At 29.8% G+C, this 14,158-nt stretch overlaps 1 protein-coding gene across 1 annotated transcript in view; it reads left to right on the top strand.

The window, feature by feature from the left end:
- The first annotated feature begins 3,145 nt into the window (after positions 1-3,145).
- LOC105622581 (homeobox protein GBX-2) overlaps positions 3,146-14,158 on the top strand; it is a 21,617-nt gene continuing 10,604 nt past the window's right edge. Inside the window, exons 1-2 of the mRNA XM_012203997.1 lie at positions 3,146-3,434; positions 8,514-8,831. Coding sequence (XP_012059387.1) covers positions 3,146-3,434; positions 8,514-8,831 — 607 coding nt within the window. The remainder of the gene's footprint in view (positions 3,435-8,513; positions 8,832-14,158) is intronic.

Raw genomic sequence — 14,158 nt, 5'->3', positions numbered from 1 at the left:
TGCATACATAGAGTAAATATAATTCGTAATTAAATTTAAAGATATTTCCCATTAAATTGAAATACACTAAGCCTGGCTAAAATATATAATATTGTACTAAATAGTAATAATAATAATAATAATAATAATAAAACAAATATTGATTATACAATCAAGATACATAGCATAAAGATGTTAAATAGGTTAGATTGAAGCATTGGTATAGTGTTCGCAAGGAGCAAGCGATGTATATTGTGTAATTTTGAGATCTAATTAAAGTGACGGCATGCTAACGAGTATCGAAATAGTATCGTTACTGTAGTGATGCATCGATTAGCCGGTTCGGAGCCATCTACGATGTAAACGATGCGTGGGCGTAATCCATCCTAAAATTCAACGTGCACGAGACGCGTATGTAACGTTTCTAATGACGTTGGCGTATATTAATTTATAATTTAGTAACTAAATTTTCTTAGAAAATTAGTTTTTGCACTACAATTATTTTTTATTAATTACAAATATTTTTATATCAAAATATAATCAAAGAAAATATAATTGTAAAAAAGAAATCAAATTAGTATTATAATATAATAGAGAATTAAATTATTTTATATAGAAATGCTAATGTACTAAAATTTCATTATCTATACTGTTTTCTGAATGATATTTTTTTTTTAAATTTAAAGGATACTTTGTTTTTACTGAAATAATTAATTCTGGAAAATAAAACTCTTAAAATGTTTTTCTTTTATAATATTAAGGCACAACAGAAGAAATCAATAATTACGCAGCCAAAAAAAGTATGGCAATTAAATGACGAGACAATTAGTTGACAAATGACAAACAACATACTAAGAATAAGTACGTGTCAATATCCTCACCGATGGATCAAATAAGACAACAGCTTTGATAAGTGTGCTCGTTAGGAAGCACCCTGCGGGGGTGGCATGAAGGATAACTTAATGGGGAACACGTTGAGGATACAAAATAGACCATGGCAGAAAGCAAGCTCGTTAACGTCGATCGCTTCATGTTTCAGAAACAGCGTAATTGGTCAATTACCTGTCAAAACTTCCTTGGGTTTTAAAGATTACTCATTAGTTCTTCATAATCTCAATGTATGAGATTTGTGGAATTTTTTTTGTTTATTATAATATAGTAAAACAGTAATATGCGTATTACATGAACACACATCACATAATTATTATGTTTAGTAATAATTAAATGTCTCTTAATTATTGGTAGAAAACGATTGATCAAATTGATCCAAGAGAGAAAAATAATTTTATGAATAAATTAAGTATTGCATAAAATTAAACTATTACTACGTCGATTATAAGAAACTATCGAAGAATAACTTATGAAAATACAATAATTTTTATTGTAAATTTCTATGTATATATAATTGTAGTCTTACTTTTAGAGAATGAACTGTCAAAAATTTTTATTTTCAAAATTACTCTTGAGAGGGATTCTCGACAGTTTCTGAAAGTTACTCCCAATAGTTATGTCATTTATCTTTTAAGCGCCTTATTTACTTAATTGCATTATCATGCTGTCTAAACAAGATGATATTTAAAAATAGATCTTACCATGATCGTTCTGAACTGTCCACCGTTTTCAATCTCAAAGCATCTGAATGCAAGTACTTTGGATTAAAGCCTGGCACCAAGATGGTGGATCTGCGGACGATAGGCGCGGCCGGACGATGCTGTTGGTCCGAATACGACCAATCAGGATCGGACAAAAGTCGGTACGACGATGCCACGCCATCCACCACAACGGAACACGGCGCATGCCGAGGAATCACGAATTAAAATACCTTGCTTTATACCCTCGGCAGTCGCCCGTCGACTCGTGCGTCATACGGTTGCCTCCCGATACCTTTATAGTGTACAGTGTATAGTCCGATGATTGCTGTCATCGTCATCAACGTGGTGTAAAAATGTTCATAATTGAAGTTATCAAGTTGATGAAAAAGAAAAACTTTTGGCGAAAGTGGACATAAAAACAATTTCAAAAGTTCTCATCGAGTGTGATTACAAATTTATTTTCTGCAAACGCTCTTGATGATTGGAATTTGCCAGATTCTCTGCATGATTATTCCCTGATCTTTGTGTATCATAATCAATGACGGTACAACGTTCATGAGAATTTAACAAGTGCCCGAAGGAGTTTCATATTACATTATTGCCCCAGACATATTTAACTATTTATGACTGTGTCAGCTTTATTTAATGCCATCATAATACATGGAAGAAGCTCACATATTTCAGTGATCAAATACAATTTTTCACATGACACAGATCTTATCTATTCTCTGATATCATAATTAATGGATTTGTGCTCTAATAGCTCTAATTTTTCTGCAAATCAAGAAATTCAACAAAGAATTAATAGTAACGAAGTATTATAATAATAATCTAAACTAAATAAGCTTTCTTAAATTTGTTCGATCTTATTTAAAAATTTGTAACCAGTGCCAAAGTACTGATTTATGTGTCAAATGAAGGTTTGCATATCGGAAACTATAGTGACTCTTAGTACTACGAAGTTATCGTGAAATATAAAAGAATTATCTTAAACGCGTTGACTGCCATACCGAATTAAAAGACTAAAATTTAATAGTGTGATAATAGATTAATAATAATTTTTACGTATTATATTTCAATATTGTGTAAAGGAAGAAATCGAATAAAGACGATTGCTAAACAGATAGCAATGATTATTTAAAGTATTAAAGCTCATTATAAAATGTGCCATAACTATTGTAATACAAAACATAATACTACGCAAAGCGAGATAAAGCAAAGTATTATAAAACAATCGTTAATAAATATAAAGTACCTCAATACCGATTGACAACCTTAAACTAATGTTGCAATTTAATTCAACGTTGATAATTTGAATAAAGATTCTGACATTTCTTATTTTTATCTAATGCATAACAACAATTGAATCGGCAATTTATCTTCTTCAAGTATTGCCGCAATAAGAAATTCTGCAAAAGACACAGCATATTATTAATTCTTAATTTAACAACACTTCGGACTGCACGAGAGAGGGCAATTATTGTACATGAAAAAAAAAGATGTTCCACACGTAGTATCGGATTGAGATCGATCCCGTTTGATTTTGAACGCTGGTCCATCAAGTTCAAGGAATCATGGATATAAGCGTAGAGGAAACCGAGCTCGATGTCGGCTCGGCGAGCGACGAGTTGGAGTCGTCGGCCGCGGAGCCGAAGCTCGCGCGACGTCCGACACCACGACCCTTCACGATCGAGAGTTTGATCGGTTTGAGCGCGCGTGAAGATCACGATACCGGTGGTGGCGGTGGCATAATGCGGGATGATCGGACAAACGGCAGCGAAGAGGAAGAGCACCGAGATCGGGAATATCAGCTTTATCAGCGGCATTACCTGGCGACCGCGGCAGCGAGCACGCTACCTTCAGGTGAGAACATTCTTCCAGCTCAATATACAATTAAATAAGCGACACTAATAAAAGTAGTAAATTAAAAATAATTTTCGAAAAACTGTATGTTCTCTTTATTTAAAATTTTATTCCCTTCAAAATATTTTTGAATTTGGTCAGAATCTTATGCTTTTGATTAATTCAAAATTTTTAGGGGCAAAACATGTTTTCATTATAAATGTATTATAAATATATTATCGAAATTATATATAAAGGCGTAAAAACCGCATGCTGGGGAGAAACTTTTATATGAGCGCCAGATTTTAAAAATAAAATATTTTTTATTTTCATTATGGCTGTGTTTCACTGCCAGTGCTGAAAATCTATAATGCACGTAACGTTGATAGTGAATTTCGTAACACAGTCTATGACTTATGTGAAGCATTTTAATTATTACTTTTTAAGAAATTAAATTAAAAATTTATATAACTATGTTAAATTATTTTATAACTTTGGATGAGAAAGATGCAGATGTAAGTAAAAACTTAGCGTCGCGACGCGACAGCAGCTTAAAATACGATGGCTACAAATACATAAAAATGTCGCCAATCGATAACTGCAGCGAACAGATTGTGTTACATTTACACGTCTGCTGCATTTTTAGTAGCTGAAGTTCATTCAGTGTTTTCTCTAATCTAGAAACATGTGAAGTTAATAAAAAATATAAAATTACGACAAATGTATTACTACAAATGCATCAACAAAGTTATTACAACATAAATTTATATCAAAATTTAAAATGTAAAAAATGTAAAACGTAAAAAATGGTCATATTTGAAAGTTTTTTCATCCTCAAGAGTAAAGTTTGTATCTTGAGAAGCTTCCAATAAATTTTTAATTTATCCTTACTTCCATTAATTATCTTTTCTAAAGTAAGAGGACGTGTTACGTCTCCAGTTGCATACTTTGACGCACTATGTGGGGTGCAATTAATTTTTTTCGCAAATATCAATGATAGTCACTACAAAATATGTACTTTATCTTACAAATAAAAAATAAATCTTTTTACGACACTTTATTGCGAAAATATGGCGTATCTCCTAATATAAAGTTACTCATGCATTTTTGTTCAATTACTACCAACATTGGCATTAATCAATGCCTACTCAAGAAGAAGTTGCTACTCAGATTTTGCACATTATATACATATGTATGTGTGGATGTGTACATGTATGTTAAAATTGATGCGTGGATACTTCAAAATCTCATCTTTGAATGATTTCTTCAAATGCTCATGTTGATGCAAGCTCTATGCAGGCTCTTGTGATCTGAGGAAATTTTTATCATATTCGATTCAAACTATGCAATTTTTTGGAGACATAACATGTTCTTACTTTAAAAAAGATAATAAGCGGAAGTAAGGACGAATCAAAAATTTATTGAAAGATTCTAAAAGTACAAATTTTATTCTTGAGAATGAAAAAACTTTTAAATATAATCATTTTTCTCACGGAATGTACTTACTTGAAGTTATGTAAAATTTTGATATAAATTTATGTTACGATAACTTTGTTAACGAATGTATTATAAAAAATAATTTATATAAAATAGGTAAATGATTTTTTCATTGAAATAACTCTTTGAAATAAATCGTGAAGTTCTTCATAAAATTAAAATTTTAAAGTTTTAAAATTAATTTATAAAGTTATTATTTAAATAACACTTTCACATCGTTACTTAATCAATGCAAATTTCCGATTGATTGAACTATAAATAAAAAATAAACTTTTCGAATTTTTAAATTTAACATCTGCTTTATTAATATCTGCTTATATTAAATTCATAGCGACTTTAAGACTTTCACTTAATAAAAAACATTCCTCTCATTTAACATACAATTATTAGAAATTAAATAATATTTTTATTAAATTAGATTAAAGAACGATTCCATAAAACTTAGTTCTCCGAGAAACTCCTTACGACATTTCTAATCTTATGATTTCTCTCTTTATATCTGTACGATGCTCTTCGCATTAAATAATCTCGTGAATATCATCTTCCGTCGGCAGAATTATGGCGCGCATTAATCCGACGGCTCATTGATAACTGACTCTATAATACTGACTATGTGTCATACGTGTACATAAAAAATGCAGGATAATTACATTAAAACAGTTACAGTATTACATGTATGAATCAAATGAAATAATGAATATGTTAAAAATTACATTTATTGGACATAACACTGGATATATAAAGTTGTCTATTATGCTCCTAATAACGAGGTTTTTGCTAAACTATAAATAAGCGTATATGGGTTCTATCATGAACGTATTATTCTTAGTGTGAAATATATTTAGTAGAAAATTCATTATTCATGTAGGTATGTAATTGTTGTAAAAAAGCAATGATGCTGCGTATATAGATGATAATAATGATATAATTTATATATTTTGTAATGGTTTGTATTTAAATTTTAATTTCAGTGAAAATTGAATTTAGTCGAGGACTCTAGCTCCGTATTTATTGATTGCGCTTAGATCGATCATCGGTCAAAAACTTATTTACTTATGCATGTAGAAAATATTTTAGTATAATATACTTCAATATAAAATATTTATAAAGAATAATACTTTAAAATAATACCTTAATATTATTTATAAAGATTTATATTTATTCAAAAATAAACAAGTAGCACACGCTAGTTATAAAGCGTTAACAAAGCATTTAAAAAACGCATAATCGCTTTGCGAATTTTTTATCTTAATTAACATTGTTTTTATATACAATATATATGCGACATTTTTTTTATATTATGTATTCTTGAGAGAAAACACAAAACTTGCCCAATTGCATTTTTACCTTCTTAGAAAAAGTAATCTTTTGTAAAAATGAGTGTTTATATCAAATTGATACTTGACATTTAATTTAAATTATAAGGAATAACTTAAGCAGCATTTTACTGACTATGATTAATTAATTCTTATTAATATATACGTCTTACAATACTGTTACAGATTTCTTTACGTAAGAAAACTATGTGTCTCATATATTAGGAATGCCTTTTTTTAAATTAGCAAAATTGACAATTTTGATAAAAACTATCATATAAAACAAAGTATAATTGAAATATAACTGCATATATAGAGGTTTGCCGTAAGATATTATAACACAGATTATTGTGAAACGTTATTCTACTGAGTCAAAGGCGCCGTAGTGTCTAATCAATGCTCCAAAACATGAAAAGATATCAGGTGTCGATATTTCGCAGACTATAATTTGATCTCGGATATGTACATAATTCCTTAGGAACTTATCATTTTTTTTTTATATGTCTTATAATCATTTTACGTAATATGATGCAATAAAATACAATTAGTTTCAAGTTTTGTCGTTAATTTATAGTAATGTTGCATGTAATTGACGCGTTCCTAGATTTCGTCAACACAAGTGAAAATTGATTTACTTTATAAATTTAGTAAAGAAGAATAAACATATGCGCATAACTTATAAACTTAGAATTTAAATAATAAGAGGAAAATTATAATAACGATGAATGAGAATGTATTAATATCGAGAACATGTACACTTAAATGGCAAGTAGATGCAAAACTAAATGTTTAGCTATAAAGAAACACTGCATAGAACGATTAAATAAATGGAAATGAAAAATTCAATTTGCCTTGCGATTTCATTCGCTTATCAATTATTACTTTATTATAGTTAAATACTATTGATAACGGACGGAGTTCTCATTAGTTAGATCGTCTACAAAGTCAATAATAAAATATTTTCAAAACCTACTGCATTTTATATTAAATAACTAAATTTCATATTGTTGTAATCTGAAAAATATATCTCCTATTATTTAAAAAAAATAAAAATAATGAATATGTGTATATGCTTACAAAAATTATTTGTTTAAAAAATTATTTATAGATTATTTTAAATTCAAAAGCATATTTTCGATTTTATTCATATATATAGTCAAATTCAATTTATCTCAAAATTTATGATTACGTATTAATCGTTACTAAATTAAAATAATTAAATCAGTATCAAAATATATATTTTTAAATTAAGTAAATAATATGATATATATTATATCTAAAAACATTCTGTGTACCAAAATCTAGGTCGATTGTTTTTACATAATTTTGTGACATAACTCTGAAATTTATCCTTATCTAATTAATTGTCTATATTTGCCGACTGTTTATCCATAAATTAGAGGAAAAACTCCTGTTATGAGATACCGAGTTCATTTTAGGTAAATGCTAGAAATCTATAGGCAGAATTTTAAAAAATAATAGATTTTGAAGGGAATTTAATAAGCTTTAAGATAACGTTATATAAAATTTAATTCAAATTCCATTTTTTAATTAAAAAAATGTAAAAAGTGAGCAAATCGCAAAATCAAAAAATTGTGCTCCTAATATGAGATGCCCCGAGAAATCGATAGTAAAACGCAAAGTATATCAGTATTGCAATTAAAAAACTTTATTTAATGTTTCTAAAATACAAACAAACAGCCAGAATGCGCGAAAAGTGAGCATGCAATTGTACTCAGAACTCGTCTTCAGATAATTGGAATCAAGCATCGCAGAAATAGGCATTCGACGTTCCCATTCCGATGTCTTTTTTATTATTGTACAATAACATTTATACTTTAGCAGCGATTTTCACTATAACATAAGAGCATGGATTATTTCATATTAGAAATACCTTGGTTATCTCATATTACCACATCTTATGGTTTTACGATCATCAAATCTTCTGTAATTAAACAATTCAACATATCTCGTATTTTTCTATTAGTACGACCTTACTCTTTCACTACATGAAGAATTTATTGCCAAATATTTATTTATTAAATAATAAACAAGGTTAAAGACTCATCTCAATGAAACTTGAAGACATTCAAATTCTAAAATCTTGTTTTACAATGACTACCGTGATCTAATAATGAATTTTTTACTAAATAGTTTTCAATCCAAGAGCAATAAATTTATGGTGGAACCAATAGATAGCGTTTATTAGTTTAGTAGAAACGCCGCTACCTCATATTAGGCGCCTATTTCATAATAGGGGGCTTTCCTCTATAAATTGTCCGTGCAGGTTTCGGCGTGCCACTCGGATTATACAGTGCTTGGTTACCAATGCGGATGTACGGTGGCAGCGGTGCATCCGGCGTCCCGATGTTGCCGCCACAGCATCCGTCCACCGGCTACCCAGCTCATCCGGAACTGCATCAGAATCGACTGTCGCAGCCCTCCATACCGCCATCCAGTCATCCGCAGGGATATTATGCACTGGATGGTTGCCATCGTGTCACGAATCAGCGTGCACCGAGTAGCTTCACTGACAGCGAAGACGAGGATGGCAGCGTTGGTTCGCCGGCATCACCGGCTCACGATCTTTCTAAATCCCGACACGGTAAGTTTAATATTGTTTATTTACTTACACATTCTTTAAGGCAATATTTTAAAAACTGTATAATCACAAAAAAATGAAAAATTTTTCTGAGAAAACCTTCTTACAGCCATACATAGAAAAAGTAATTTTTAGATACTGAAGTATTTAAAAATTTAGTTAAATATTAAACTATCAAAATAATTATATAGGACGCCCAAGCATGATGATAATGTTGACATTTTAGCGACTAGTTTGAATGTTTAATATAATTGAATGTCTAATATAATTATTTTCATGGTCTAACAAAATTTTTAGATCAACATTTATAGTTAAATTTTTAGATATTTCAATAAAATCATTCTGTTCTTTGATTTCTTGGCGATAATTGCGCGCAGGAGAAATAAATAATAGCCGAATTCTTTTACGGATTATCACAGTGTTATCAGGATTGACTTGGACATGATTTTCTTTCAGTAAAAAAATTAATTTGCATATTCAATCTTTTTTAATATAATCATCCAAATATATATATTAATGTATTGGGTTATCTGAAAAGTTCGTGCCGATTTTGAAGGAAAATTGAAACGCAAAAGATTTAAAGTTTAGTATACATTTATTAAATTTAAATCTTTTGCGGCACGAACTTTCCGGACAACCCAATACAATTTAAAAAATTTAAAAGTTAAACAAAATATTATTGAAATGATATTATATTATTGTCTTCAAAAATTAAATTTAAAAGTGTGAAAAATATATGTATATGGGAAATAACGGACGTTTATAATATATAACTTTTCACAAATTAGTGAGATGACTATTGTATATATCAAGTGGTTATATAAATGGAAAAAACGCTTTTTATTTTCTCAGAGCATATATGAATATTTTATCTTAAGTGATAGATTAACATAAGAACTATATGTACATTGTAATTTTAAATCTGTCGATATTTGAAATTAAAATTTAAAACAAAAATTAATCAATAAATAGATTCTTTAATTTTAGTTTGATTTGTAATCTCACCGACTTTACTTAATTGCTAGTGCATAATAGATAAATTCATCCTGTGCTATAGCACAATATACATCTTCACAGCTTTAGACATTTCATGAAGAAATTATAAGGCCCCACACACACAATAAGATTATACAATAATTAACATTGAGTCAAAAATTGAGTGCAAAAATAGATGTTGCTAAATCAGTAGTCTTTAAAGAAGAGATATGATCCCCTCCCCCCCCCCCCCAATCACTAAGAGGGAGAAATCGGTAGATCCGAATACCGAACGTTTACGAATTCAGATGGCGTGTCTTCGGTCACGATCGCAGTCGCCACGATCGACCGCAAAGGATCGAGATACACGGTAGCATGCATAAATTATCGCGCTCCTGTGGCCTGATCTCATCTTGTATGTGTGTAGGTACGTATAAATGAACAATACGCGTGGTACCTCAGAGTACATATTTTAACCGAATTTCTAATGTGTCAAGAAAACAACTCTATCTTTATATATTTAATTATCCATTTAATTATACAATCCGATATTCATAATTCATTCTTATTTTAAAACTATTTTGAGTAATATCTTGATGAATGTCTAAAACTCTAATACTATCCTATTATTGGTGACATTTTAAGATTGCTCTTAAGATATAAGGTACTTAAATATCAAGACAAATTATGAATTATACCAACTATTATTTTATTTTATCACAATTTTCTTTGTTCATGTTCAGTAAATTAAAAACAGAGCCACAAGTTAGGATAGTGAACAGAAAATGTATTTTTGATAGATTAACGTAAAACGGAAAGATAGGTAAGTAATAATAATAAAATAAAATAATTAGAATGCACACGGCTTTTATTTTAAAAAAGTGATATTCTCAAAAGAGATAAGAAATTTAATTTTTTCAAAGACTGACGATATTTCACGGAAGGCTCTAAATGCGTCGTCGCGTTTGACCGCCGAAAGCTAAAGGATATCTACATGACCGCCGATCGCCAATCACGTATTTCCGTGGGGACAATTCCGATGGTGTACAGACGCGCGCATTTATTCGTGGCCGGACACACTTTTTATTGATGTACCGCCGCCCGGCAGCGATTTCGTATGCGAGACGAAATGGCTTCGGGGAATCTGTCATCGGTCATTTATGACGCACCATGCCGAACCGGTGCGTCGATCGGCACGACGTGGTGAGGTGCGATCGCGACGTTCCACGAATTCGTCGCGATCCACCTACGTGCGAGCATTACGTCCTCGCGTAATACATAGATTGCCGATCCTGATTTTGTCGACAAAAATAAAAAAAATGAAAAAAGATTTAACAAAAGAGTTTGAAGATACAGTCTAAAATGTCGACTTTGATTTGATTTACACTTCAACGATGCCGAAAGCGAGTCGAAAACGAATTTACAGAATCTCGAATCTAAAGTTGAACAGTCAACATAGACATGCAAAAATTGCGCCAAAAATATAAATTTCTCTAATTTATAATTTTTCCTCAAAAATAGAAGTCTTCAAGCTCTTAGAATTAATAAAGCATAAATTGTCAAATTTAATTATAATTATTATTAAGACATAGAAAGCACTAAAACCTCTGGCTAGGTACAGATCTAAAAATAATTTTGTTGGACCATCAAAATAATTACATAAAACGTGATGACAATATTGCAAAAGTTTTAGCATTCTAGCAACCAATTTAAGCGACCTATATAATTATTTTGATCCAACAAAATTATTTTCAGATGTATCTAGCTAAATTTTTAAATATTCCAACAAAATCGTTCTTTTCAAAAATCATAAATTCTAATATTTAAAAAATTTTTGAATTTTGTTTTAAACAATAAATAATAAAAACATTAAATAATAAAAAGAAGTATTTTTAAAATGAAGAATTAAATTATGTAAAATTAAATACTGTAATTTGAAAAATGAAGTTCTGGAGCACCCAAGAATTTTAACATTTTAATGAATTATATTATGTATTATGTATTTAATCGCATTCAAGTTTCGAAATATAATGCACTTCACTAATTTATTTTCTTTCTTAAATATATTTATAATAATTTGGAACTAATTATGTATAATTAGTGAATTTATAATTGATTTATAATTGCAATATTTGAAATAAAATACTTAATTACTTAATTACTTAATTCAAAATAATCACACATCGACTCTTAAACTGTTAGATGATTTGTTGTAGATAATCGACGTATATAATAAATTAAATAACAGAGTTAAATCTTATTTATCGCAATCAACTACACATGGCGCTATTTTTGAATGGGATCGGTTTTATTCTTGATCATCGTTGAATTTTTATACAAGCACGAACGAGCAGTTATTTTAATGCGATCGTCGATCGAGACGATGCGTCATAAATACACAACGCCGTAGCTTAGATCTTATCGATTGCTGAAGCTATTATCCAATGACGAAAAGTTAAAAATAATTTTTCCTTTTGCAATGTCTGGAATCTTCAAAATTTTCGATTATACAATTTTTGCAACTGAAGACTAAAAAGATTTTATATTGAATTCTTTTATTTATACAAATAACATTAGAAAATAATGTATTTTATATAAATAGTTTTGTATTTCTTTTAATGCAATTACATAATATATTTTCAAATATATTAAAATTTAAGTTACATAATTAAAAAATATTTAGTATTTTTTTTAATAAAGAAGATACACTCGTATTTAACAAATCTGTGTGCAAATAATTTATTTAGAAAGTAGATTAAATTTTTAAGACGCATACTTAATTCTTAGAATCAGAAATGCGCCATTTTGCACTTTATTACGGAGAAGAACGAAAATATCAAATCCACGAACATCGTATAGATATATTGAATTAGTGGCAGATAAGTACTTTGAAACGAGAACGAGTCTCGCGATATTCAACAACGAATTATTAATCAATGGCCCAGATGTGACACGACAGAAAGTGTGTTAACGGCGTTTTCATCATGAGAACACGAAACCTGGCTACATGAATTGGATATGTAGAAGTCTCGAACGAAGCTTTTGAGTGTCTATGCAAAATTCAGAGTTCCATTCACGGCAACGCAGAACGATTTGATTCGCCGTCGTTTCAGGTAATCAAATGATCGTTCATAAAATTTTGTTTCATTTCGAAATCGAATAACGAGTTCACCGATAGATAAAATAATACTTTGAAATGATGAATTAAATTGTGTCACACGACAACTAATTGTAAATGACATTTACGGCAAACAAAATAAAATTATTTTTATATGTCATTGTAAACTATTTACAAAAATAAAATATTTTTTAACGTTAACTAGCAATCTATCTATTACTTTTTATTTCTATGTAGTTGCGAAATTATACACTCATTGTTGCGATTTTAATATTCCGATAATTTTTGGCTTTGTTTTAATTTATTACAACAGAAACTGTTGTAATAAATTAGAATTAACTTCTGTGATTTATCTAAAAAGATTCACAATTATATTAAATGAAATTAAAACTAATGTGGAACAGTCATAATTTATTTCAAGATTTTCATGTATACACGAAATATAATACTTCAATATTATTTCATTGACAGAAATAACTTTGTATTATTAATTTCTACCTACAGCAATGAAGAAATTATGTGTGAAATGAACAAATTATGTGTAGGTAATTAGTGTAATCGTTTATTTCCGAACTGTATTCGAATCTAATTCGATGATGTTCAAAAGGCATACAGGAAGATAATCATCGAATGCCACTTGAATTTTAATCGCACTCACCGATTCTGCGGCGGGAAGCCGATTAACGTATCACGCGTCAGACGAGCGGAAGGATCATATTTCGATTTGGCGTACGAGACGAAAGGATCTTTTAGAACGCGTCATTCATAGCCATCAGGACGACGACCGAGATGAAGGCGATTATATGAAGGACGGAGCTCCTCGAGCCAGTAACATGTAACAAAATGATTGTCGCATCGCTGTGAATGGAAATCGTCAATTCTCCAGAACCGCTGCGACGCCGACGAGCATCGTGCGATATTTATAATGTGCCAGCTGTGCAGAATTAACGATGCCGATATATAACCTGTGCCTATAACTGCCTGGATGATATAGCAATTATATTACAACATAATTAATTGAGGACATACTTATAAAAGAAATTTGTCGATAAATTTTATGTATCCATCAACCGATTAAAATTTCTCAAATGAAATAGCAAAATGTTACTTCTAAACATCAGAATTGAAAATATTTATAATCTGATGATTAAACATGCATAAGCAATTACCAAAAATTTACTATTTAATAATTGCTATTTAATAATTTAACTATTTAATAATTTACTATTGCTCTTCT

Source organism: Atta cephalotes, assembly GCF_000143395.1.
Source record: "Atta cephalotes unplaced genomic scaffold scaffold00047, whole genome shotgun sequence".
Lineage (NCBI taxonomy): Eukaryota > Metazoa > Arthropoda > Insecta > Hymenoptera > Formicidae > Atta > Atta cephalotes.
The sequence above is the reverse complement of the archived record's forward strand: the minus strand, read 5'-3'. Positions and strand labels throughout refer to the sequence as shown.